At 47.1% G+C, this 27,918-nt stretch overlaps 1 protein-coding gene across 2 annotated transcripts in view; it reads left to right on the forward strand.

The window, feature by feature from the left end:
* The window catches only part of NUP214 (nucleoporin 214), a 232,051-nt gene continuing 204,133 nt past the window's right edge, over positions 1–27,918 (forward strand). For both annotated transcript variants that reach the window (XM_029612981.1, XM_029612982.1), the window contains exons 1-9: positions 1–157; positions 1,297–1,492; positions 11,304–11,455; positions 11,603–11,798; positions 12,259–12,329; positions 12,467–12,530; positions 14,585–14,688; positions 19,995–20,101; positions 20,248–20,314. In XM_029612981.1, coding sequence (XP_029468841.1) covers positions 116–157; positions 1,297–1,492; positions 11,304–11,455; positions 11,603–11,798; positions 12,259–12,329; positions 12,467–12,530; positions 14,585–14,688; positions 19,995–20,101; positions 20,248–20,314 — 999 coding nt within the window. In that variant the 5' untranslated portion in view covers positions 1–115. The remainder of the gene's footprint in view (positions 158–1,296; positions 1,493–11,303; positions 11,456–11,602; positions 11,799–12,258; positions 12,330–12,466; positions 12,531–14,584; positions 14,689–19,994; positions 20,102–20,247; positions 20,315–27,918) is intronic.

Here is a 27,918-nt window from a genome sequence, read left to right on the forward strand (position 1 = left end):
GTGACGTTTTTTGCGTGCGCCGGAAGCGACGGGTGATGTTTCGTAGCTCCTCCACCATGTTGCTGTGGCGGTGTGTGGAGGTTTGAGCCTTAGAAGCAGTGTATCGGCTGAGGACATGGAGGACGATATGGACTTACCTGCGGAGAGGGAGATGAAGGTGACGGGTCCCGAGCATTTCCGGGGAGGGCAATCCCCGAGCCCACCCTCCGCTCCTCCTACCTGGCAGAGCCTATCCCGCTGTCTTTAGAGAAACTGCGACTACAAGTTTATAGATGATGTGGGGGCTAAAGCCCGGCCTGGCTCAGTCTTTCAGAGTACCCTGAGTCTCCCTCTGATGCTCCAGCGCCTCCCCCATAGCCCTGAATAGAAGGGGAGCATTCATAAAGATTTCCTTTCTTTTCACTCACTGGCATCTTCTAGATATTTGAAAGAAGGCAGTTTTACTGAGGGTGAGAGGGTACAGAACCTGTGCTCACCTTGGGGGTGCATTTCTACTGAAACAGATGAACATTAATCCCTCGTTGATGTTGTTTTAGGATGAACCTGATGGGCTTGCCAGTTTGCTAGCTGTATAACTGATTATTTTATTTTCTCTCCCTTTTATTAGTCCCAGAATACAAACGGAGTTATTTGGTTGCAATATGTTGGACTAAAACTCATTTACATAATGTTCAGAATTTATTTTATTAGTTTAATAAAAGATATTGTGAGCGACAGAGTATCCTGATTTTGTCAGGCTATGTTAGAAATCATGGGCTGTTTCTGGAATTATGCTTTAGAAAGCCTACAATATATAACAAACCTATTTTTTAATTTGTTGCAACAACAGAGAGATTCAGATAGACTCAGCTCAGCAGGAACAGATTAAGAAGAAAAATTAATCCTGAGGCTACCTTCTGTATCTCTTTGCTACTGAACTACAGTAGTCAACAAATATGAACCACATCCAAATTTTCATTTTATGAACCTTAGCATTGTCTATTTAATTCCTTGATCCATAATATGTTCTGACACGACTTAGTCTACTGGCTCTGCTTTCATTGTGTGTTTGAAGTCATCTGTACTATTTAAATAATATTCATATAACAACAAAGTAACAATATGCCAATCTCTAGCATCCTTCTGTCATCTTCCATCCATTCCAGCACAGAAACATCAGGAGAGATTGTTCAATAAATAAATGCAGCACAGGGAGATGTATCTGGGTTTAACTGGGCTCACAGTTTATCTTCTGGATGCTGTGGGTGATATCTGTAATCATCATGCAAGTTCCTTTTCTTTATTTTTCCATAACAGGATTTCCAGTTCAGGCAATTAAAGAAGATGCGAATCTTCGATTCCCCTGAAGAGCTGCCGAAAGAGCGCTCAAATCTCCTGGCTGTGTCTAACAAATATGCATTAATGTTTGCTGGTGGAACTCAGGGCCTGAAGATTTTTCATACTAAGGACATCCTTGTTCCAAACCAAGCTGGCGAAGATCCCAATAAAATTGGTAAAATGATTCTTGACCACTTTCAGGATTTAGAGATGTTGCAATTCAGGCAGAGAGGAAATTTATATTTGGATTGTACATTTACAAGCCCACATAGAATCTGATTTATCTCTGTATATTAGCCCACTAGATGCCCTGGTCCAGTCAGATTTTGCGATGGACTGAATAGTCTATATTCTCATTTGGTCTATAGTACACTTCATGTAGCAGAAGATGAATGGCAATCTCAGTGGTTAATTTTAAAGTCACAAGTTATGACAATATGGAGGTTTGATTCTTGGAACTGGCTTCTGCTCACCAGGCTGGGGATGTTATGGAGGCAGTATTCCTAGCTCCTAGGAGCGAATCCCATAATCATACAACAGTAACTTCATTGAGTGGGATTTAGGGTGTGTGCATGGATTCTGAAAGGAGCCAACACCGATTGCTGTGATGGCTGAGTTATTAAGGGGAGGAAGGAGGCGGGTTAAACCCTGTGAATGAAGATTCATGCTGCTTTATCACCAGAATAGCCTGGTTAAGATTGAGGTGGAAGGTAAAAGGACCAGGAGGAAGCCAATGGGCTCAAAAATACAATTAAAGCCAAAAGTGGAAAGTTCCAGACACTATGTAGTAAAAGGTGCTGCTAGAGCTACTTTGTGCTACTTTGTAACTTTTAGATCTAGCAGCACCCTGCTTTTTTTTTTTGTTTCACATACCTGTGGCACAAGGTCATTATTTTATCTAAGATCTGGCTTCAGCAGCATGTTTACATTTCTGGTATTACTCATTTAACAGTTTAAGGCTTCAAATATTTTCCCCTGTTTCAGACTAAGGTCCATCAAGCTCAGCATCCTGTCTCCAAAGGTGGCTAATTTGGGTCACAGATACCCGATGGTTCTCAAAAAGTAATCTACTCCTTGTTGCTCACTGCCAGGGATAAGCAGTGGCTTTCCCTGGATCACCTGGCTGCTAATTGTTTATAGACTACCTCCAGGAACATATCCATACACCTTTTAAACCCAGTTATGCTCGAAGCCTTGACTACATTCTCCAGTAACAAATTCCACAGCTTAATTAATATTGATTGGAAAAACCTCAGTATGTATCGCTACTAGTTGTTAGTTTCATGAAGTGTCTCCTTGTGTTAGAATTATTTGAAAGGGTTAAATAATAAACCCCTGTTCCTGGACATACGCAGATCAGACCATACCAGTGGGTTATGCACTCCCACCAGCAGATGGAGGCAGAGAACAAAACTTCGAGGCACGGCTATATAACTCTAGTGCTATCTGCAGCTCCGCAGCATTTCTTTGTCTCCAGCAGATGGTGGTCGTGCATCCTGCAGCTCTGGTGGAGCAAGCTAAACGGGGGGTTGGACACCCCTGGCTGTAGAGCCCTTTGATTCCGGGGAGTTGGATAGCCAGGGGACTGGTTCCCTCCACGCCCCGAAGCCCTCTTCAGGCATCTCCTAAAGAAAGTACCCCTGTGGGGATTTTTTTTACTTAGAGTTTAAAAAAAAAAAAAGGGATTCTTGCCTTCAGTTTTTTTCTCTGCAGGGGCTTTTCTCTGAGGCTTGCCGTTTCAGGCAGTGCTCAGCTGGGGGAGGAGGAGGATCCTAGTGCCGGAGCCTCCTCGGGTCGGGGAAATAGCTCCTGGGTGTGTTTTGGCCTCAGGACAGGCGTTCTGAGAACTTGGGCAGTTAAACCGGAGGTTTGCAGTATTTTTTTTTAACTGCTTCCTTCCTCCTCCGCGGAGCGCTGAGCTTGGGCTTTTTTTGGAGCCATTTTAAGGGACGAATAGACAGCAGATCCCTGGTCTGCCACCTCGATGTGGTTCGTTTCCTCAAAGGGGTCAAGCATTTGAAGTCGCCTATTCGAAAACTGTGCCCAGAGTGGAACTTGAACCTTGTCCTACAGGCTTTGTGTGTACCGCCCTTTGAGCCAATGGATCAGGCTTCTCTCAAGGACCTGACCCCGAAGACTGTCTTCTTAGTGGCTATTTGTTCAGCGCGGCGCATTTCTGAATTGCAGGCTCTGTCCTGCTGGGATCCGTTTTTGCGGATTTCAGCGGACAGAGTGCCCTTACGCACAGTGCCGTCCTTTCTGCCTAAGGTGGTGCTGCATTTCATATTAATCGGTCGGTAGATCTCCCTGGCTTCCCAGACTGGTCCTGTGATTCGACAATAGATAGAGACCTGCGTTTGTTAGATGTGCGTCTGATTCTATTGCACTATTTGAAGATCACCAATCCCTTCCGGAAATCGGATCATTTATTTTTTCTGTTTGGTGGTCCTAGGCGAGGGGATAAGGCGTCCAAGGCCACTCTGTCTAGGTGGCTGAAGGAGATCATTGCTTCAGCATATATTTGCAATGGCCGCTCCGTCCCGGTCGGCTTGACAGCACATTTGACGTGGGCACAAGTGACCTCATGGGCGGAGTGCCAGCTGCTTTCGCCACAGGAGATATGCAGAGCTGCGGTTTGGGCCTCTCTGCATACCTTTTCCAAGCATTACCGCTTCGATGTTAAAGCGCCAGAGGACTCCAATTTTGGGGAACGAGTTCTTTGAGTGGGTCTTTCGGGGTCCCCCCCAGTAGTGTGGCTTTGGTACATCCCACTGGTCTGGACTGATCCGAGTATGTCCAGGAAAGGAAAATTGGTTCTTACCTGCTAATTTTCGTTCCTGTAATACCACAGATCAGTCCAGAGGCCTGCCCAGATGTGGCTGCTGAAAGATTGGCTGACCCTTAGGTGAGCTGCTGTGTTGAAGAATACTGAAGGAAGTACTCTTTATTCCAATACTAATGGAGAAGGGGTAGGGTTTCCAACCTTAGGGGAATCCAAGTTTCCTGTTCTTTTCATGTTCGCCTTGTTCAGGGTGAATAGATGTTTAAAGTTAGTTTCAGTGTTTTGTTTTTTTTTGCTTTGGGATCGGCCAATACTGAGGAGCTGCAGATGGCACTAGAGTTATATAGCTGTGCCTCGAAGTTTTGTTCTCTGCCTCCATCTGCTGGTGGGAGTGCATAACCCACTGGTCTGGACTGATCTGTGGTATTACAGGAACGAAAATTAGCAGGTAAGAACCAATTTTCCTTTTATTTGTTCCATCTAGACATGATTTTATAACCTTTTATTGTAGCCCCTCTGTCATTTCTTTTCCAAGCTGAAGACCCTTAATCTCCTTCTTCATACGGGAGCTATTCCATCCTCTTTATAATTGGTCATCCTTATCTGCACCTTTTTTAGTTCAGCTATGTATTTTTTTGAGATGGGTTGACTAGGACTGCACACAATACTCAAGCTGCATTTGCACCATCAGAGGCATTATGATATTCTCTGCTGTTCTCCATTATTCTCAAAAAAAAATTCCTGACATTATTTCCTTTTTTGACTGCAACTGCAATTTCCTGAACATACCCAGATTAGTCCAGACAAGTTGGTTTTATTCATTCCTACCAGCAGATGGAGGTAGAGAACAAAACTTTGGGCACTGCCATATAGCCGAGAGTGCCACCTTCAGTCCCTCAGTATTTCTCTACCTCCAGCAGATAGTAGAGGTGCTAAACCTGCAGTCCTGACTGGAATTTTGGAGGACTTCTGCTCCCTGAGGTGCCAGGTTCCTGTGGAGGGCCATCCCTCGAGTTGAGCCAGGTGAACGGGAGGTTGGATATCCCTGCCAGGTTTTAGCCTGAGACCACTGACATCCAGGGGACTGGTTCTCTCAGTGGGGCCTGAAGTCCCCTCCGCCTGCCGGTTGAGATTCAGGGAAGTATCCCCCTGTTAATTGTGTTGCCTTTGCCTGTGCTGAATTTTGGCTGTGTGTCTTTAAAACAAAAAAAAAAGTTTTGCGAAGCTCAGCAGCAGCGGCAGCTCGGACTTAGTGTCTGAGCAGCCTGTCAGGCGGTCTGCTCGGCAGGATTGCTGAGGGTTGGCCCTGGAGGTGCTGCTAGTGCTAGGAGGGAGTCCCTGGCCAGGGGAACTGCCTCTTTCGTGTGTTTTTTCTGCCGGGGTGATCGCGTGCGCGTTTGTCCCGCGGTGGCGGCCCTTTCGCGCTGGCTGGATTTTTCAGTGGTAGTGAGACCTTTTGCTTCTGAGCCAGCGGCGGGCGCGTGGTGTGCCCCTCCCCCGCGATTTTAGGTGGGCCGTGCCATTTTTTAAGCCCAATGATGGACAGGCTGCTTGTGGAAGCCTGCCAGGCATGCGGAGTGTGGTCCGCCTCCCTTAATTCCCTTTTCCTCTGCACAGTTTGTGCAGCAGGGTGGGAGGGAGCTTCTTCCAAGCACTCCAAATCTCAGAGAGCCTCGCAGACCGCAGCAACATTGGGGGGGGGGGCCGCAAGGTCGTGGTTCTGACCCCCATGGAAGGGGATCTGGATAAATTGGTTCTTCCCTGGAGCTCCAGGGATTTCTCCCCCTTCTTTCCCCCATGGTGCGCCCTCGGGCAGAGGGCCTGGCGGGCTCGGGCCCCAGCAGTCCGGAAGGGCCCTCGGGGAACCCAGGAGGGTTTTTGCCCGAGTTTGTCCTCTTGCTTCACAAGGCCTTCCTAGCTTGGGAGGCGGGAAAGCAACAATTTAAGGATAGCCCGGCAGACTCCACTAAGAGGGCAAGGGGGCTCCCTAAGAGTTCCGCAGGCTCGCGGGGCCAGTCTTAAGGGACTCGCCCAGCGTGACTGGACTCAGACTCTGAGGATTCATATGACCTTCAAGCTGAAGGGAGGGGGGTTATCTCCAGCGGGAGATCTGGATGCGGACCCAGATGGGGCACCCCCAGGACCTAGAGGAACCTAAGGTAGATCAGGGTGCCTTTGAGGGCCCGGAAGGGGATGGCGATAACTCATGGGTGATCCGCCTCTTCAAGAGGAAGGAGTTGCGCCCACTTATCCCCCAGGTGTTGGAGGAATTGAGGGTTAAGCTCTCCCTGGAGGATTCGGATAATGAAGGGGTTAATCCGGTGTTGGATGGACTACGGAGACCCGCCCCCCCCCCCCCCCCCCCAACGCTTTCCCCATTCCTAAGCAGATACAGAAGCTGATCAGCTGTGAATGGGAGTCCCGGCTTGAAATTGGAAAGAGCAATGTCGAAGCTTTATCCCTTGTTTCAGGAACATTTGGATTCCTTCAAGGTCCTGAAGGTGGATGCTGCAGTTTCTGCGGTCACCAAGAAGACCACAATTCCGGTCACCGGCACCACCACTCTAAAGGATGTTCAGAATTGGAAATTAGAGGTGCAGCTTAAGTGGGCTTTTGAGGTGTCAGCCCTGGGGCTGCGAGCAGCTGTCTGTGCCAGCCTGATGCAGCGAGCCTGTTTGTGTTTGATCCAGAGGCTTCTGGATCCATCTGCCACCGGGACGCTGTCCCCGGTCCAGGCAGCCCGTTTTGAGGCGGGGGTCGCTTATGTGGCCGATGCCTTATATGACCTCGTTCAGACCACAGCTCATTGCATGGTCTCGGTGGTGGTAGCGAGATGGCTGTTGTGGCTGCACAACTGGTCAGCGGACCTTTCATCTAAGTCGCAGTTGTGTAACCTTCCCTTTAAGGGTAAGCTGCTTTTCGGTGAGGACCTCGACCAGCTTATAAAATCCTTGGGGGAGACCAAAGGAAACAGGCTGCCGAAGGATAGGAAGTTGACACGGAAGTCTTTCTCCTCTCGACCCCATTTTTGTGAGTCGCAGTGATTCCGTCCTGGCAGATCGGCTGGATCCTCAGCGACGAGGCAGTCATAGAGTAGGCAACAGTACTTTTGGGGCTCCGGAAGAGCTGTGAGAGGTGGACCCGCTCAGGGAGCGGGCGGAGTTAAATCCTCCGAATGAAGTTGGGCAGGTCCACTCCTCATCGTTGGCAATCAGAGGCAGGCTGACCCGTTTTTACGAGGAGTGGACCAAGATAACCTCAGAACAGTGGGTGCTAGAAGTCATCAGGGAAGTTTACGCCTTAGAGTTTTCTCTTCCTCTCCGGTCAGTGTTTCTGGAGTCATGCTGTCTTTCCCAAAGCAAGCACACTGCAGTACAGGAGACTCTTCAAAGGTTGTTAAGCCTAGAGGCGGTAGTACTGGTGCCAGTTTCCAAACAGTGGCGAGGAAGGTACTCCATTAATTTCGTGATCCCCAAGAAAGAGGGCACTTTTCATCCCATCTTGGATCTCCAAAAGGTCAACCAGAGTTTGAAGGTACTATGATTCCGAATGGAAATGTTACGTACCATGATTGCGGTGGTCAGAAAAGAATTTTTTGCGTCCCTGGATCTCACCGAGGCCTATCTGCACATCCCCCATTTGACAGGACCACCAGAAGTTTCTAAGGTTCAAGGAGCTGGGCCAGTATTTTCAGTTTCGGGCCCTGCCCTTCGGCCTTGCCACGGCTTCTCGGATCTTCACGAAAGTGATGGTAGTGGTGGCGGCAGTCCTGAGACAGGAGGGGATTTTGGTGCACCCCTATCTGGATGACTGACTAATCAGAGCAAAGTCACATGAGGAGTGTGTGTGTGGTCAGTACTCTGGGTGAGATCTCTCCTGGAATCATTGGGCTAGATCATCAATCTACCAAAGAGTCACCTTGTGCCTTCCCAGTCCCTGGAGTACTTGGGTGCCCGATTCAACACGCAGCAGGGCAGAGTGTTTCTCACTTCCGACAGGGTGGTCAAGATTCAGGTTCAGATAGGTAGCTTGCTTTGACTGCCAGTCTACAAAGTCTGGGATTTTTTACAGGTCCTGGGATCGATGGCTTCAAATTTGGAATTGGTACCTTGGGCGTTTGCTCACATGCATCCCCTACAGAGAGCATTTTCCTGCTGGAGCACCCTATCAGAGCAGTATTTTCTGGCTCTGCCCCTTCCGGTGGGGCCAGATCCAGTCTGGCCTGGTGGATGTCGAGGAGCAATCTGGAGAAGGGGATGCCCCTCGAAGTCCAGGATTGGGTGGCAGTTACTACGGATGCCAGTTTTTGGGGCTGGGGTGTGGTGTGCCTGGGCAAGTCTGCGCAGGGTCTCTGGTCAGCGTCTGAACAGTTGTGGTCCATCAATCAGTTGGAGACAAGGGTGGTACACATGGCCCTTCCTGTCTCTCCCCTTAGTCCGCGGCTGCATGGTCGTTTCTGGTACTCATGCAGTTCCAACTAAGTAAATTTTAGGTTCTTATAGTATTTATGATCTTATGATGTTTATATCTATTTTATTCTTTTATTATACTTTTTTTAAGGATTAAGTTTATTATCTTAGTAATTTATTTGATATTTGTAATTCTTAATGTATTGTTTTTTCTCGCTTCCACACTACTTGTAAACCGTTGTGAAGATTTGTCTAAGACAACGGTATATAAAATTAATAAACATAAACATGGTGCAAGTGTTCTCAGACAAAACGACGATGGTGGCCTACATCAACCGCCAGGGGGGGAACCAAGAGTCCAGCCGTGACTCGGGGGCTCAACTATTGTTCATGTGGGCAGAGCTCCATCGCCAGGGGATCGTTGCTTCTCACGTCGCAATAGTGGACAACATCCAAGCGGACTATCTCAGCCATCAGCAGTTGGATCCAAGGGAGTGGGAACTGTCCATGGAAGCTTGGGCTCTCCTCTGCGCCTGTTGGGGGACTCCTCAGCTGGACCTCATGGCGATGAGTCTCACCGCCAAGACTGAGAGGTTCATCAGCCGCCAGAGGGAGTCAGGGGTGGTGGACCTCAATGCTCTCGTGTGTCCTTGGCCATCCGGAATCCTTCTGTATGTCTTCCCTCCATGACCTCTCATAGCGTGGGTACTCAGGAGAATAGAGGCTTATCCAGGTTCTGTGGTGCTAGTTGCGCTGGAGTGGCCAAGACGTCCATGGTTCGCAGATCTGGTTCATCTGGCAGTGGACGGGCCCCTAAGTCTAGCCCACTTGCAGGGTCTGCTACGTCAAGGTCCCATATTTTCGGATCGCTTCTGTCTCGCGGCCTGGCTTTTGAGAGGCAGTGATTTGAGTTTGAAGAGGTATTGAGAATCGGTGATTGCTATCCTTTTTCAGGCTAGGCAACCAGCTACCTCCCTGGCCTATTCCAGAGTATGGAAAGTGTTTGAGACTGGTGTGGACAGCAGGGGTTGGATCCTCTGGTTTCCGTGCCGCACATTTTGTCCTTTTTGCAGCAGGGCCTGTCCAAAGGATTGGCTCATAGTTCACTTAGGGTCCAGGTTTCGGCCTTAGGTTGTCTTGGGGAAGGTACAGAGTAAGGCTTTGGCTTCCCATCCGGATGTGGTGCATTTTCTGAGGGGAGTTAAGCATCTCTGTCCACCTCTTCGCATCCAGTGTCCGGAATGGAGTCTCAATTTGGTGTTGCGGGCCCTGTTGCGAGGATCCTTTTGAACCGTTGGGTCGAGCATCTTTAAAAGTCATTACCTTGAAGACTGTCTTTTTGGTAGCCATTTATTCAACTAGGAGGATTTCGGAGTTGCAGGCTCTTTCTTGCCGCGATCTGTTTCTCCAGATTTCGCCCAACCAGGTGTCTTTACGAACGGTGCCTTCGTTCCTGCCTAAGGTGGCTACTGCTTTTCATGTGAACCAGACGGTGGAGTCACCAGGTTTCCCGGACTGGGTGCAGGATCCTTCTCTGGGCAGGGAGCTCCATCTTTTGGATGTGTGGCACGCCTTGTTGCGTTACTTGAAAGTCACCAACTCTTTCCATCGCTCTGATCATTTATTTGTGCTTTTCGGGGGGACAAAAAAGGGAGAGAAGGCGTCTAAGGGCTCCTTGGCTCGCTAGTTGAAAGACTATTTCCACTGCCTATGTTTCCAAGGGCCGTGTTGTGCCGGTAGGGCTTAAGGCCCATTCTACTCGTGCTCAGGCGGCATCGTGGGCAGAGTGTCAACTGGTGTCTCCTCAGGAGATATGTAAGACCGCGGTTGGTCATCGCTTCACACTTTTACTAAGCATTACCATTTGGATGTGCATGCCCCAGAGGCAACTCCTTTTGGTGAGAGTTTGCTGAGAGCGGGTCTTTCGGGTTCCCACCCGGTATAGGGGGGTTTTGGTATATCCCACTTGTCTGGACTGATCTTGGGTATGTTCAGAAAAGGAAAATTGGTTACCACCTGCTAATTTTCGTTCCTGTAATACCACAGATCAGTCCAAGGCCCACTTTGGGTTCTATGTCAAAAGACTGCTTGTTCTGCTGCTGGGCCTTCTGGCTTATACAAAGAAAGGTTTTCAAAAATCTATTAGGATTGTTGACATGTTCTAGAGTTGCAATGTTTATTTGGCTATCCAGTTCAGGGATATCCATCCCAGGGGCTTAGTTTGCCCGGTTGTTAAGTTATCTTGGCTTGGATACAGGTCAATACTGAAAGACTGCAGGTGATACTCTCTGATATATGGCAGTGCCCAAAGTTTTGCTCTCTACCTCCATCTGCTGGTAGGGATGAATAAAACCCACTTGTCTGGACTGATCTGTGGTATTACAGGAACGAAAATTAGCAGGTAAAAACCAATTTTCCTGTGTTGCCTACAAGGACTTTTCCTGGGTGGTAACACCTAATGTGGAATCCAGCATTTTGTTCCTGTAGTTGAGATTATGTTTCCCTTTGTGTATAACTTTGCACTTGTCCACATTAAGTTTCATTTGCTATTTAGATGCCCTGTCTCTTAGTCTCATAAGGTCATTCTGCAATTCCTCACAATTTGCTGCTATTATAACAACTTTAAATAATTTTTTGTTATCTGCAAATTTGTTCATCTCACTTGTTACTCCATTTTCCAGATTATTAATATCTTAAACAGCACATATCTAGCAGCCATGGTAGTGGGTCTGTAATAGGAGGAAGCAGCTCTTCCAGGAACCCAATGTGACATTTCTCTCTGCTTTGCCTTGAAGCTGACTGTGTCCCCAGCACGTTGGTCCCCATGAAATTCCCAGTGCATCACCTGGCTCTCAGCTCGGATAATCTGACCCTGTCTGTCTGCATGACATCCACAGATTATGGGTCATTCGTCTCCTTTTTTGATGTTCGGACATTTTTGAATGAGGTACAGTTAACTCTTTAGAATCTACAAGTTGGGGTGTCCTGCATGATGCGGAGCAAGCGCAGTATAAAATACTACAGCATTTCTGTTGGCACTGATGACCTAAATCTGTGAAGCTGTCAGTAATTCAAGTTGTTTGTTTTTGTGAAGGCAAAGCAGCTGAAGCGTCCCTTTGCTTATCATAAACTGGCTAAGGAAGCAAGCATGGTGATTGACCTGAAATGGAATCCTGCCATTCCCACCATGGTGGCTGTTTGTTTGTCCGATGGCAGCATCTCTGTCTTGCAGGTTACTGATGCTGTCACCGTATATGCCACGCTTTCTTCCTCCGTGGCTGTGACATCAGGTGGGTATCCAGGATCTGACTAAGAAAAGATGTCATTAGAATCCCTTCATATTCTGTACTGTAGTGCATTGCATGTGGGATTAGAATGCTGGCCAGGGGCATGGAGTCTTTATCAGTAACTTCAGTAACTTGGAGTAGAGTGCTCGGGGTTTTCCTGCTACTTATAGGATACTGAAACTGGGGATTCCCTAAATCTTGTTTAGATCCCTTTTGATTTGATGATCGTTAGTGTATAGTTTTCTGGATCAGGTATTTCCAGCTTGTTTCTTCCCAGCAGACTCACATAATGTAGGAAGAGAGCTGTGGGAATCTTTCTTTTCCTTGCTGGGTGGTGGTTCTAGCTGATCTTTGTGCAGGTGAAAGGTAGCTGTGATGGGGAATGTGGGTTCCATCCATACAAAGTCCACATCTGTATTTATATGTCTATAATATAAATATAATTCTATAATTGTCTTCCCAGTTTGCTGGAGTCCCAAAGGAAAGCAGTTGGCTGTTGGAAAGCAGAATGGCACTGTGGTCCAGTATCTGCCTGTGAGTTACTGGGCTTTGTTTTTCCCCCATGCTTTTTGATGGACAGGTCTGGTATTTTCTTCTGGCCTCGGGCCATATTGGAAGAGCCTAGGAGTGGTTACCATACAGTAACAAAAAGCATATCTGTCTCTTTTTAGAACCTTCAGGAAAAGAAAGTGATTCCCTGCCCTCCATTTTATGAGCTGGACAATCCTGTTAAAGGTACAGAGTTGCTCTCAGCTGTGAAAGCTTTGTGTGTATTAAAATGTCTTTTCTGTAACAGATTATATCAGATTTGTAGGAGCGACTTCTTGCTGTCTGTGATTCATGAGTATTTTATTATGTATTCTGTAGGGTCCACCTTATGCTAGGAAGGGAGAGAAGACTCCTAGAAAAGTTGTAGGAGCCACCTCCTTTGGCAAAAGCTGCGTTTTGATTCTTTCCAAGTTTCACATGGTTCCTATTAGCAGGGTTTTGTGTGTTTGTTTGTCAGGGCAATGATGTGAAGCAGAAATGGCTCCATACTAGGACCACAAATACCCCAAAGTACATTGTCATTCTCTGCCCCGATAAATCCAGTGCCTAGAATTGCAGGAAATTTTAAGACAAAAATAAACTTCTCTGGCTGCCTTGGGGTCTCCTTGTCCTTTCCACACTCACAGTAAGCTCTGATCCCTCAAGAGGCAGCATGGACTGCATGAGAAAAGCCTCTTACTGACTTTTTTTAATCCTGTAAATTATGTGGATAATAGCTGCAATGAAGAAGGTCTAGTATTAGGCATAGGCATGAGAACAAAGAAAAAGTAGTTTCACCTCAAGGGCCATGCTCCATCCTCAGCTCAGGATTTCATTTTCTGCAGAAAGGGAGGTCTGGGCTGTCTGGTGCCTCAGTGGCAGTGTTGTGACTACCATGCAGAGGATCCCTGGTTCAGGTCTCCCCAGCATCCCCACCCAACCCAGGAACAGAAGATGGCGTCTTATTTTTAATTTGGAGATTTATCTGTTTTTCCATGGTTGATCATCTGATCAATAAAGAGCACGTACAGCAATAAACACAGTCACATAGTCATGCTGGAGCAGGAGTTAATTGCTGAGCACTCCTAAAAGTAGTACAGAAAAGCAGAAAAAAACTACTTTTCTGTACAGCCTCCTACTTAATATCTTTGCGATATTAAGTAGGAGGAACAAATCTTTCAAAAAATAATTAAAAAAAAAAAAAAAAAAAGCACCAGCAGTCGGGTGCAGGAAAGAGTTGCTCAGTTGATAAGTGTCCGTTTCCTGAACCCCTGGCTTGTATGCCTTTTAGGTTTTCCTATCCAGCGGACAGCCGATGCTCGCGAGCTTTCTTTATCAAGGAGGCACTAGGGGCGCGCAAGTGACCCTAGTGTCTCCTTGATAACGTGACCCCCTAATTTAAATATTGCATGGCGCCCCCAGGAGGGGGGCCTGTTAGGAAAGCGGGCACTGCCTGTTCAGCACCCACTTTCAGAGCACAATTATTACATTGGCCCCAATGTAAGAGAAACTTAATACCATCTCACCTAAAATTGAGTCATATAAAACCAGTACCAAAAATTGACAAAATTAAAAATAAGCCAAGCTAGAATAATTACATCCCTGGGTGGGTAGAGGGTTAGGGGAGTGAAGTCATGGCCAAGGTTAAAGGTGACACCTGGTGGCCAGATTTAGAACCCATGATACAGGGTTGTGGAAGGATCCTTGGTACATGGCTCCCAATCTCGGGATCGTTTCTAGGAATAGCGGGAGGAAAGGTCTATTAAAATAGGGAAAATATCCCCAGATAGTTCCAAATAAAGACTCATCGCACCAGAATCTGATTTGAGCTACAAGAAAAATGAGCGAGGAACTACCTAACCAGAAAAAAAAAAAGGAAGTCTCATATTAAGTGCCAGAAAGAGAATTAAAAGTTATATAGAGATGAATCCGTTATTAGACTAATGAATGATTTAAAAGGAAAGCTTTAGAGAGTGCTAAATCTGCTCCTATGAAAAATTTCTTCTAAAAACCATTTCTGGCAATTAATCTGAATTGCTTTGAATTTTGAGAATCAACATTGCATATGTACATACTAAGAGAGATATGAAAATTATGACATAAACTGCTTGTCATGGAAGGAGCATTTGTACTCTCACAGTCCATAGCTAAAGTGCCTGTAGAGAATTTTATAGCTTCTTTCACTACAGAGAGTGCAGATATCATCCCTTGCAGTATTCTTTCAGTAAAGCTGATATGTGCTTTCTCACTATCTCTTCCAGTCCTGGATTTGCTGTGGGTCGGAACCTATGTGTTTGCCGTGGTGTATGCAGCCGCTGATGGGTCCCTGGAAACTCCTCCCCAGCTTGTGGTTATTGTACTGCCTGTATGTGCAGCTAACAGTGATAAACATACATACAAATCTGATTGCTCTATCTTATGGTACTCCTGGGTGCAGTAACAGGGGCTTGCTTTGATGTGAAGACTAATAAAGTGATGTTCCTGTTCAGATATCAGATCAGTCAAGACAAGTGGGTTTTGCATTCCTACCAGCAGATGGAGGCAGAGAACTAAAACCTTTGAGACATTGCTACATAACAGAGTGCCACCTGCAGTCCCTCAGTATTTCTCTGTCTCCAGCAGGTGGTAGAGAAACCTGCAGTTAAGAAAAAAGAAAAGAAGAAGAGACAGAAGAAAAGTTAGAAGACACTCCCTGAGGTGTTAGGTTCCCTGGTGGGCCATCCCTTAGGTTGAACCAGGCGAGCAGGAGGTTGGTAATCCCTGATCAGCTTTTAGCCTGCAGCAGATCCAGGGATCTGACAGCCAGGGATCCTGGTTCCCTCTTATCTCCTGAAGACTCCTTCCCAGAGGTGTTGCCAGCAGCAGAGAAAAATTCCTTTTTTGCTTGTATTTTTTCCTTTGCTGTGGCTACTTTTTTTTTTGGAAAAGAAACAGCATTTTTCTTTCAGCAGCAACTGCTCAGGCTGTTTCTGGTTTGATCATCCAGGCAGGCCTGGGATGGGGAAGGGAGCAATGTAGCTCCTCTGTTTGTGGCTTTGGGCTGCTCGGGGAGCCGGAGGCTGCATTGGGCAGTGTTCCCCTCCTTTCCTGCATGCCGTGATCATGTGGCTTCTGTTCCTCTGCAGCAGGCCCAGCCATGTGGAGACAAGATGGCACAGTCAGCAATTTCCCAGCGAGGGAAAGTTTATTGGGCCAGTGGTCTGGCTCAGGGACAGCTGAATGCAGCGGTGTTATGCTGCGATTCGTTTCTGGAAGGGAGGGGAACGAAGCTGGTAGGAGAGCCACAGGTTCCCAAGGCCCTGTCAGGATCAATACTAGGAACCTAAACAGCCTCTCAGGCAGGAGAAGGGCTACAGCTCGGAAGGTGTCGGTCTCCCAGGAGCCCAGGGACCCCCCTTCCCCGTTGTCTCTGGTGATCCTGTCGGGGAGGAAGGGGGGAGGAGATGCAAGCTCTGGCCAGACAGGGGAGAGAATGACATGGAATTTTCTTCAGAATTTATCTTGCTTATGCATAAGACCTTTTTAACCAGGAAAAGCACTGGCTATAAAAGGGCATTTCTGTCAGCCGTCTCATCCTGCTGCAAAGAGGCCAAGGGGCTCCTTGGCCAGGGGCGTCAGGGGACCTCCTTTGCTGGTTGGGCCTGGACCATCCTGAGGGGCCTGGTGGCTCAGATGATTCGGACCTGGAAGATGGTCTTGGGGTTGGTTCAAGGGTGGATCAGGATGACCCAGCAGATCTCACAGCAGATGTCAATCAGGACGGGGATAAAGGACATGGCTGATCTGGAAGAGTTCCTGATAACTGAGGGGATGACCCGTGGGTGGTTCGTCTGTTCCATAAGGAGGAGTTGAAGCTCTTTATTTCCCATGTTTGGAAGGAACTAGGAATTAAGGTGGTCCAGGAGGAGTCAGATAATGAAGGCGTGGATCCGGTGTTGGTTGGACTCCGGGGCCCACTGAAAGCCTTTCCTCTCTCTAAAAGGATCAAGAAGCTGATGAATCAGGAATGGGACTTCCAGGAGGCGAGCCCCAAGGTGGATAGAGCTATAGCAAAGTTGTATCCCCTCACGGAGGATATATTACGGCTACTGGTATTGCTGACTTGGCGGTCAGTAACAAGATGACCATTCTGTTTGCAGGTTTGGAAGCATTAAAGGACACACAGGACCGTAAGCTAGAGATTCATCTGGCGAGGATGTTTGAAGTCTCGGTGCCGAGCCTGTGAGCAATGATCTGTGGAAGTCTGATGCAGACGGCCTGTTTATGCTGGGTCTAGAAGTCTCAGAAGAAGTCTTCAGCAAGCGCTGGTGTTAATAGCCAGGCAGCTCAGGTGGAGGTTGGGATTGCATATGAGGCTGACACGCTTTATGACCTGAGCTGGACTTCGGCCAGGTATATGGTTGCAGTGTTGTTGGCGCAATGCCTGCTGTGGTTGCTGAATTGGTCAGCTGATATGTGGTCCAAGTCGCGGTTCTGTAATCCTCCCTTTTAAAGGAAGGAAAATTGTTGTTCAGGGAGGAACTGAAACAATTGAAGGTTTTGGGGAAGTCTAAAGGGAATAAGCTGCCGGAGGATAAGATGACAGTAAGTCTTTTCCGCCTTGCTCTAGGTTTTGGAAGGTGTGGCAGTTTTGTCCCAATAAGGGTTTTGCACTGTCTTCGGGGCAGAACCAGGGGTTCAGTAGGCAGCAGTCCTTTTGAGGCGCCTGTAGACTTCCCTGAGAGGGCTCCGTCTAGGGGGCTGGCGGTGGTAAGGCTTCACACTGAAGCGAGGCTAGTCCACTCTCTCAATGGCAGGTGAAGGCCGTCTGTCACAGTTTTATGAAGAGTGGACCAGGATTACCTTGGACCAATGGGTTCTGGAGGTAATAAGGGATGGCTGTGCTTTAGAATGTTTTCGCCCCATTACTGAAGCTTTCGTGGTGTCTCTGAGGCAAGCAAGCATTGATTCAGGACTCATGTCGTCTTCAGTTGCTGGCATGATAGTACCAGTGATAGCTAGGGAGTGCAGTCATGGGAACACTGTATCATGCCAAAAAAGGAAGGAGCCTTTCGACCCATCTTCGATCTGCAAACAGTGAAATGTGATACTGCGAGTTCCCCATTTTTCAGTATGGAAACGTTGCGAACGGTGATAACAGCAGTTCATCATGTGGAGTTTTTGGGTCCCTCTGGATTTGACAGAAGCCTAGTTGCACATTCCCATTCAGGAAGAACATAAAAGTTTCTTTGGGGTAACTTTTCCAGTTTTGGGTCCCCCTTTCGGTTTGGTGACTGCACCTCGCACATTCACAAAGGTGATGGTGGTGGCAGTGGCTCTCTGCAGCGAGGGAATCCTAGTTCATACTTATCTGGATGACTGGCTTATCCGAGGGAAATTGGAGGAGATATGCCAGCAGTCAGTGTGCATGGTGATAGATATGTTGTGGTCCTTGGGCTGAGTGGTGAATTTGGTGAAGTCACCTGAGCCCTACCCAGATGCTGGAATACTTGGGGATGAAGTTCAGTACTTAGCTTGGCAGAGTGTTTCACATATTGCAGGAGTGGATAATGTGCAAGCAGACTATCTCAGCAGGCAATAGTTGGACCTGGGAGAATGGGAGCTGTCGAAGGAGGCCTTTGGCCATATCCTGTCTAGTTGGAACAGTCCCTGTCTAGATCTGATGGCTTCAAGGAGCATCACCAAGGCAGCATGTTTCTTCAGCCACAGACGATAGGTCACAGCCGAGGGCATAGATGCTTGGGATCTTCCATAGATGACAAGGATCCTGCTGTATGTGTTCCCTCCGTGAATGTTAATAGGTCATGTGTTTAGGTGCATCAAGAGGCATCCAGACTAGGTAGTACTGGGGTCCTGGAGAGGCTACATCGTCCATGGTTCGCTGATTTGGTTCAGCGTGCAATTGATGGGTCCCTGAGGTTGGCTCATTTGCAGGGGCTGTTAAGGCAAGGTCCTATTTTCTCGGATCGGGTGGATCACTTTTGTCTCACTTTGAGAGCAAGTGCTTGTGATTAAAAAGGATACTCGGCCCATGATTTTCAAGTGCTTAGTTCACAATTCCTTGTGGGTTCAGGTGGAAGCCTTGGGGTGTCTCAGAGGTATACTCCAGGGAAAAGGTTGTTGGCCTCGCATCCAGATGTTGAGGTTTTTGAAGGGGGTCGAGCATTTGCAGCCGCCGGTGCTTAGATTGGGTCCAGCACGGAGTTTAAATTTGGTCTTGTGGGTGCTTTGTGGGCCTCCATTTTGAGCCGTTGAGGAAGGTGTCATTAAAGGACCTCATGCTGAAGGTGGTATTTTTTGTGGCAATTCCTTCGTTCAGAAGGATCTTGGAGCTGCAGGCTTTGTCCTGCAAGGAACCATTTCTGAACATTTCAGATGAGGGGGTGTCTTTGCGCACGTACCCTCATTCCTATCTAAGGTGGTATCTTTGTTTCACTTGAGTCAGACCTTGGAGCTCCTGCCTTCCCGAATTGGTCTGCTGAGAAGCCAGAAGTAAAGGTCACAAACAGTTTTGCATCAATTTCTGGAGGTGCCAGAAATTGATGCAAGGCCTCCAAGGGCACAATTAGTGCACTGGCTGAAGGAAGCTATTGTTTCAGCCTACCTTTGTAAGGGGAGAAGAACTCCAGAGGGGGTTGCATGCACACTGTACTAGAGCACAGGCAGCATCATGGGCCGAGTGCAGTGTTGCTGCAGGAAATTTGTAGAGCGGTGACATGGTCTTCGCTTCACCCTTTATCTTGCCATAACCATTTTAGATGTTCAGGGTCCAGGAGAGCCAACCTTTGGCGAAAGTGTGTTGAGAGGGGGTCTTTCATGGGCCTGCCCAGTGTAGGGATGCTTTGGTATATCCCATTTGTCTGGACAGATCTGGAGCACAAATAAGAAAGGAAAATTGGTTCTTACTTGCTAATTTTCGTTCCTGAAATACCACATATCAGTCCAGAGTCCCAGCCCCTTAATGTTCTCAAGACTGTTATGGCAAGTCCGTGTTCTGGCATGCTTACTGGAAAGAACTGTCAATGTATATATACAGAACCTAAAGAAGTTTGCCAGGTTGTGGCTAGCCCCTTGGGTTGATTTGTGATTTTTCTGTTTGGGGGTCTCCAACCTTTGGGTTTGACATTCGCCCTCATTTAGGGGGTTGTTGATGAGTTGTTACTCCATAGTTGGCTTGGGTTCAGGCCAATACTGAGGGACTGCAGGTGGCACTCGGTTATGTAGCAGTGCCTCAAAGTTTTTAGTTCTCTGCCTCCATCTGCTGGTAGGGATGCAAAACCGACTTGCCTGGACTAATCTGTTGTACTTCAGGACTGTAAATTAGTAGGTAAGAACCAATTTTCCTTTGCTGATGAGCTTGTAACTGAGAGAAGGCTGTGTGGGGATAGCAAAGAGAGAATTAGTTGCAGTTGGATCAGAACAGTTCTGGATCTCTCTGCATACTCATCTGCCGTATTGGGAAGTCTGCACAGCAGTTAAGCTTGTGTTTGCTGATGAGCAGTATTCACGTTGATGTAGAAAGCTAAATAACGATTGATAACCTTTCTACCTTTGTGCTTCTTGTCCTGTGACTGTGGGGGAGAAGCTTTCCGAGGGGCAGTAGTGACTGCCCTGACTTCAGCAGCTGTTGGGAGGAGATGGTGCCTCATACTCCTTTTATTATTCCTTCAGAGAAAGGAGGACAAGCAAGAGGAGAAATTCCTGAACTTCACTGAGCCCTGCTTCAGCAACTACAGTGAGAGACAGCACCATTACTTCCTGAGCTACATTGAGGACTGGTAAGTGTCCATGGTTTCTCTTCGCTCAGTGGCAGAAGTATTCCTCCACTATCATGCAGCCAGATGAGGCTCTTGTATAATCATGTGAAAGTTAATTATTGTCCTGCCATCTTTCAAATTTCATTTATTTTTTTGGCTTTCTTTAGGGATATTATCCTAGGCGCATCTGCAACCTCCATAGAAGTCAGTATCATTGCCCGCCAGGAGGACCAGGTAACTCCCCTATCCACTTTACTGCAAAGCTATTATTTGTTGTGCTTGGCAAGAGGTTGTTGAGTGTCTTTTCTTGTTTTGAATGATGGGAGGATGTGTGGGGGTGCTTGTATTGGACAGTTAATTTGCATTTGCAGAACAGCTCTTATTCCTCCTCATGACTAACTGTCATGAGTTGCTTTATATATCCTGAGTGGTTATAGATCAGTAATCAAAAACACGCTGAGTGGGTAAGATAACTGGGTACATTTTACCTGACTATCTTTGGCCTGATACTGAAGCGCACTTATCCAAGTAAAAGTATGGCTTGCTAGCTGGCTAAATATGGCTAGTGCAGTTAGTGCTGGATTTAGTACTGCTAGCTTCCCCAGGCTCACTTAGCCTGTTTCCTAAATAAATTTTAATATAGGAACATAAGATGACAAATATCTACATTAAATGTATCGATTTTCAGCAAAATGAGAAATAATATGAGCTTTTGATTAGTTTATGTCACATATTTGTTGGGACTGGGAAAAGGATTCCCTTTCTTTCACATGAGCGTATGGACAGATTAATTTACCAGATATATTTATATCAATCAGCAAGGGAACAGCAAGGATTTATTTTTTTTTGCATTGAAAAAATGTTAAGCATAAGGAGAAATTACTGCCTACCTGATAATTTCTTCTTGTTCGAACCCCAGCTCAATCCATACAAGTGGGTTTTGTATCCCTACCAGCAGATGGAGACAGAGAACAAAAACTTTGAGGCAGTGCTACATAACCGAGAGTGCCACCTGCAGTCCCTCAGTATTTCTCTGTCTCCAGCAGATGGTAGAGGTGTAAAACCTGCAGTCTTGAGTTTAAAAAAAAAAAGAAAATAGGAAAAGAAGAAAGAAGATAGATTTGGCTCCCTAAGGTGCTAGGTTTCTTCATGGGCCATCCCTTAGGGCGAGCAGGGTTGGAAAGTCATGTCTGTCTCGGCCTGAACCCATCAGAGGAATTGAAAGCCAGATGTCTTGTCTCCCTCATTTCCTCTGGATTGTCCTCACCTGTTCCTGGCTGCAAGATCTCTGGAGGCTAGAGTGGCAGACCTGGAGGAGCTGAGGCAGACAGAGTTATATAGATGAGACCTTCAGGCACATAGTAGCCAAGTCCCAACTCCAGTCTGGCATCCCTGGTGGTGCTGCCTTGGAGGAGGAAGGTCTCATGATAGGAGAGGATCAACCTGGTGCAGCAGGGATTGATCCTGTAGCAAGGTCCTTGTCTCCAGGTGGTGCATCGTCCTCTCGCACTGAGAATGTGTCTCCTAGGGCTTCTGCCAAGGAGGGGGGGAAGGGTTAGGTCGGCCGTCATAGTTGGTGATTCGATTATTAGGAATATAAATGGTGGTAATATGCCTACCTGGTGCGAAGGTGGTGGACCTCTCGCGTCACCTAGATAGGATTTTAGACCGTGCTGGGGAGGAGCCGGCTGTCATGGTAAATATGGGCACCAATGACATAGGAAAACGTGAGAGGGAGGTTGTGGAAGTCAAATTTAGGCTCTTAAGTAGAAAGCTGAAATCCAGAACCTCCAGGGTAGCATTCTCTGAAATGCTCCCTGTTCCACGCGCAGGGCCCCAGAGGCAGGCAGAGTTCTGGAGTCTCAATGTGAGGATGAGACGATGGTGCAAGGAAGAGGGATTCTGTTTTGTAAGGAACTGGGGAATCTTTTGAGGAAGGGAGAGTCTTTTCCAAAGGGATGGGCTCTACCTTAAACAGGGTGGAACCAGGCTGCTGGCGCTAACCTTTAAAAAGGAGATAGAGCAGCTCTTAAACTAGAACAAAGGGGAAAGCTAACAGTTGCTCAGCAGCACATGGTTCAGAGGGAGGTATGGGGAGTGGAAATCCGAATGAACTGTATTCGATGGGGGGGGGGGGGGGAAAGGCTGATGTGCACGGAGCAGGAGAGGGACCTTGGGGTGATAGTGTCTTATGATATGAAGTCTGCGAAACAATGCGACAAGGCGATAGCAAAAGCCAGAAGAATGCTGGGCTGCATAGAGAGAGGAATATAGAGTAAGAAAAGGGAAGTGATTATTCCCTTGTACAGGTCCTTGGTGAGGCCTCACCTGGAGTACTGTGTTCAGTTCTGGAGACCGTATCTACAAAGAGACAAAGACAAGATGGAAGCGGTACAGAGAAGGGCGACCAAGAAGGTGGAGGATCTTCATCGGATGACATAAGAGGAGAGATTGAAGAATCTAAATATGTACACCCTGGAGGAAAGGAGGAGCAGGGGTGATATGATTCAGACTTTCAGATACTTGAAAAACTTTAATGATCCAAAGACAACGACAAACCTTTTCCGTCGGGAAAAAAATCAGCAGAACCAGAGGTCACGAGCTGAGGCTCCAGGGAGGAAGACTAAGAACCAATGTCAGGAAGTATTTCTTCACGGAAAGGGGGGTGGATGCCTGGAATGCCCTTCCGGAGGAAGTGGTGAAGTCTAAAACTGTGAAAGACTTCAAAGGGGCGTGGGATAAACACTGTGGATCCATCAAGTCTAGTGGGCGTAAATATAGAGGAGGCGGTAAAACACTGCACGGAGCGGCAGTAGCCACAGAGGCATTCATGGAGCGGGATGCCAGTGGTTTGTGTTCCACCTTCACGGAGCGGAAGGATGGAGGGCTGCCATCTCCAAAAAAAACAAAACAAAACAAACAAACAAACACAACAGAGGTGGGTAAGAGTATGGGGCAGGGGTGTGACCGCTTGTTGCGGCGGTTGCTACCCCTGATTGAGCTGGATGTTCATTGGGATGCGGATACGGCACTGCTCTCTGCATTGGTGGAGGGGTGGAAGGGAATTGGGGCCGGAGGGGGCTGGAAGCCAATAGTGACGGGTGGGAGGGAGAAAAAAAGGGGGGGGGGGGGAGATTTAAAAAAAAAAAAAAAAAATGGATAAACTGCGTAGCTTGCTGGGCAGACTGGATGGGCCGTTTGGTCTTAATGCCGTCATTTCTATGTTTCTATGTTTAAAGGATACTAATGATGCATTAGAGTTAGGGCATCCCAACAGAGAAGTTCCAATAATAAGAAAAGTAGTCCAAGTGCCTATAATTAAAACCTCACCTGAACTAAAATATTCCAATTTATCCCTATCAACTGAAAAGCAGAATGTAATATAAACAAGACACTCACTTTGAAATGTTTGTATGCTAATGCCAGAAGTCTAAGAAGTAAGATGGGAGAATTACAGTGTATGGCAGTGAATGATGATACAGACTTAATTGGCATCTGAGACATGGCGGAAAGAGGATAACCAATGGGATAGTGCTATACCAGGGTACAAATTATATCACAATGACAGAGAGGAGCATCTTGGTGGCGGGGTGGTGCTTTAGGTCCGGGATGGCATAGAGTCCAACAGGATAAACATCCTGCATGAGACTAAATGTACAATCGAATCTTTATGGGTAGAAATCCCTTGTGTGTTGGGGAAGAAAATATTGTTAGGAGTATAGTACCATCCACCTGGTCAAGATGGTGAGATGGACAGTGAAATGCTAAGAGAAATTAGGGAAGCTAACCAAACTGGTAGTGCAATAATAATGGGAGATTTCAATTATTCTAATATTAACTGGATAAGTGAAACATCAGGGCATGCCAGAGAATTAAAGTTCCTGGATGGAATAAAACTCAGTTTTATAGAGCAATTGATTGAGGAGCCGACGAGAGGGGGGGGGGGCAATTTTAGATCTAATTCTCAGTGGAGTGCAGGATTTGGTGAGAGAGGTGAGAGAGAGTTAGCAAAAAACTGAAAGGTGCAGCTACAAGGGTAAAAAGTGTGCAACAGATGTGGACATTGTTTAAAAAAACAAAAAAACCAAAAACTTCTATCCTAGAAGCATAGTCCAGATGTATTCCATGCATTAAGGAAGGCAAAACGATTACCGGCATGGTTAAAAGGTGAGGTGAAAGAGGCTATTTTAGCCAAAAGATCTTCATTCAAAAATTGGAGAAGGATCCAACAGAAGAAAATAGGATTAAGCATTGGCAAGTTAAATGTATGTTACTGATAAGACAGGCTAAGAAAGAATTTGAAAAGAAGTTGGCCATAGAGGCAAAAACTCTCAATAAAAACATTTTAAAATATGTCCGAAGCAGAAAGCCTGCAAGGGAGTCAGTTGGACTGTTGGATGATCAAGCTGTTAAAGGGGCACTTAGAGAAGATAAGGCCATCTTGGAAAGATTAAATGATTTATTTGCTTCAGTGTTTACTGAAGAGGATATTGGAGAGATACCTATTCCAGAGGAGGTTTTCATGGATGATGATTCAGATCAACTGAACCAAATCACGGTGAACCTGGAAGATGTGGTAGGCCTGATTGACAAACTGAAGAGTAGTAAATCACCTGGACTGGATGGTATACACCCCAGGGTTCTGAAAGAAATAAAAAAAAAAAAAAAGAAATTTCAGACTTATTAGTAAAAATTTCTAATCTATCATTAAAATCATCCGATGTAACTGAAGATTGGAAGATGGGCAATGTAACACCCATATTTAAAAAGGGATCCAGGGGTGATCTGGGAAACTATAGACCAGAGCTTTCCAAACTTTTCATGTTGGTGACACACTTTTTAGACAAACATAATTTCACGACACGGTAATTCAGTCTACTAGTAAACCAGAGGTTAAAGGTTAAACGAACGAAACATATTTCGACAATTTATGTATGTTTCCTTAAATATATACATAAATAAAATGTTTCACGACACAACCTATCTCATGAAAACCTTAAATTTATATTAAAAATATATATTCCAAGATTCATGTTATTGTTATAATTTATGAGAAACAATAATAAAACAAATTGTCTGTCCCCCCCACTCACTCATCTCTCTCTCCCCAGCACATGTCTGACCCCCACACTCATGTACCTCGTCTTTTTGATTGTTGCCAGTTAAGTGCTTCACTCCCTTCCATGATCACCAGACACTGCTGCTTGCAGTCAGTACTCCTCATGGCCAGGCCTCATTGGCAGCAGCAGCCAATGCAAGGATGGCTGGGCTCGTTCCACCCACCAAGCCCCCCAAAAAAACACGATTGACAGCAAAAATCACCCAATAATAAGCAACCCATAAACTGAAAAAAAAAAGTGAATCTCTAGAAAAAAAAACCCCCAAACTCACATCAGAGTTGACCGGGCTTGCGCGACACACCTGCACACTGCAGGCGACACACTAACGTGTCCCGACACACAGTTTGGAAAGCTCTGCTATAGACCAATGAGCCTGACTTCAGTGCTGGGAAAAATTGTGGTTGACTGTTAAGTAGTCATGTTCAGAAATATTCAGTTCGCCCACAGTTTGGCTTTTCCAGAGAATACTGACAGGCTTGGCTGTCTGGGCATGGCTATACGTCCCTGATGACACAGGTGTAGAGAGAGTGATGGATAAATTGCATTTACATGGCAAACTTCACAGGTGCTTAGACTGTTTGTTTTGTCCCCGGCTCCATAGTCTTCTTGCACTGGGCTCTAGGCTGCATTCTGCGCACCCACCACAGTGTCCGGGGGTACACGTGCAAATATGCACCCAAAAGTAGGCCATGATCGTATATGCACAAGTACCCACGTGCATAACTATGCGCCCAAAAGTTGGCTGCAGTTGTGCGCACCCAAAATACCCCCATGTGCAAATACGCACACAAGTATGCATGCACAGGCATGCTTACGTCTGTACACTGCCGTGCAGTGAGAATGCATGCATACGCCTGTGTGTGGGAAAAATCGCTGCTGTGGCCTACCATGCAACTGACAGAACCGAGCTTGAAGAGCGGGGCCTAGCCATAGGCTGCTCAACCCACCGAGCCTGAGCTGCCTTTGCTCTACACTAACTTCCCAGAGAAGTGAGAGGGAAAGGGTGTAAGAGACATAGAGCAACAAATGCCAAGGGAAGAAGGCCTGGTAAGGAAAAAGAGAGAGAGGACTAAAACTTATCTAGTCTTTTTTTTTTTTTTTTTTTTTTACCTGAGCTCAGTCCTCCTGGCTGTGAGCACAAATGGGTCACTGGCTACGGGGGGGAGGGCACAAGCCTTCACTGCTGAGCACTCACTTCATCCTCAAACGGCATTTATTTATTTTTAAGTCTATGCCTGCCTGGCTCCCAGATTTAACTGAGAGACCAAAATGGGTGTCTCCTCAAGAGCTCAAGTGGTGTGCTGAAATCTTCTCTCCTCTCCTCTTTTTTTTTTTTTTTTTTTTTTACATATATATAACTACAAGCAATCCCCAGTAGGGAGATGCATGTCCACCATCTCCTGGAGATGGAGAATACTGGCAGGCTGATGTCGGGGCAGGGCTATAAGTCTGTTACATCAGCGAGTCAGCTTTACTCTGTATATCCCACTGGTGTGGATTGGCTTGCCTGAGTGTAGAGGAATTATTATTGATTAAACAGAATGGAACCATTTCATTAAATTCTTACTTTCCCTGTACGTACCAGGATCAGTCCAGGACACCTGGGTTGTGACTCCGCACCAGTAGATGGAGACAGAGCAAGAGCTGTCGGGCTCACCCATATATGGTCACAGTCCTGTCACAGCCCCTCAGTCTTACTCTGTCTCCAGTAGATGGTGCAGGTTTGGTCACAGCCCTGGTCCCTGGGAGTTTTGGCTGTTCCCTGGGGGTTTTTTCCTTTGGTTGTTAAGGTTCTTTTACTTAATTTGGATTTGATTGGTATGTAAAAAAAAGAAAAAGTTAGGAATTTTTTTCCTCTACTGAGAGGATACACCCCGCTGGTCCAGCCTCCCAGGGGGGTTCGGAAGGTTCTGAGGGGACCATCCCCCCCTGGTTGAGGCCGCTGCTAGGGTCGAGGACCCACCTAGGTAAGTAGCAGCGTCGGGGGTGACACCGGGGAGCCCGGTTCACTCACCCCCGCTGGAACAGGAGCCTCAGGACCGTGGACAGCGGCAGTTTTCTTTAAAAAAAAAAAAAAAAAAAAAAAAAAAAAGTGTTTGCCTGTTTTGTTTTGTGCCGCGGCTTCTCCTTCACGCCGGCTCTCCGTTCCTTCGGGGGGGGGGGGGCCGTCTTCGTCGCCGCCCGCGCCGTTTTAGCCTTAATTTACACGGGGCCTTCCTTCCCATCTGGGCCGCATGCCGAGGGGATCCGTCTGCCGCGCGTGCGGCTCGGCGCGTTCTCGCCTCTCCCGGGATAGCGTCTGCGCGTCCTGTGCTGCCGGGGGCGAAGGTCCTTCGGGGGTCTCTCAGGAAGGTCGATCCCGGGCGCCGCGTTCGCCGCCTCGCGATTCCGCTGCTGCTGACGGCCCGGGGGACCCTGTTCCCGCTTAGCGCGGGAACGGCAGCCATTTTGTCCACAGTCAGGGAAGCCACGCGGGTGGCAGTCGCAAATGGCGGCTTGCCTCCCGCGCTTTCGCCACACCAACGTCCCTCGGGGGAAGCCCGGTCCCATGAGGGGTCCGGGTCTGAAGAGGACACTGCGGGCTCCGGGTCCTCCTGCTCATCCGATTTTGCGCTACTTTTGCCCAAAATCTTAAAATATAAACGGAGCAAAAGGAGGCCGAAGAAAGCGAAGGGTTCCAGCAGATCAGCTGGATCCTGGAAGAGGAGATCCTCGGCG

The sequence above is a fragment of the Rhinatrema bivittatum genome, chromosome 8 (genome assembly GCF_901001135.1).
Source record: "Rhinatrema bivittatum chromosome 8, aRhiBiv1.1, whole genome shotgun sequence".
Lineage (NCBI taxonomy): Eukaryota > Metazoa > Chordata > Amphibia > Gymnophiona > Rhinatrematidae > Rhinatrema > Rhinatrema bivittatum.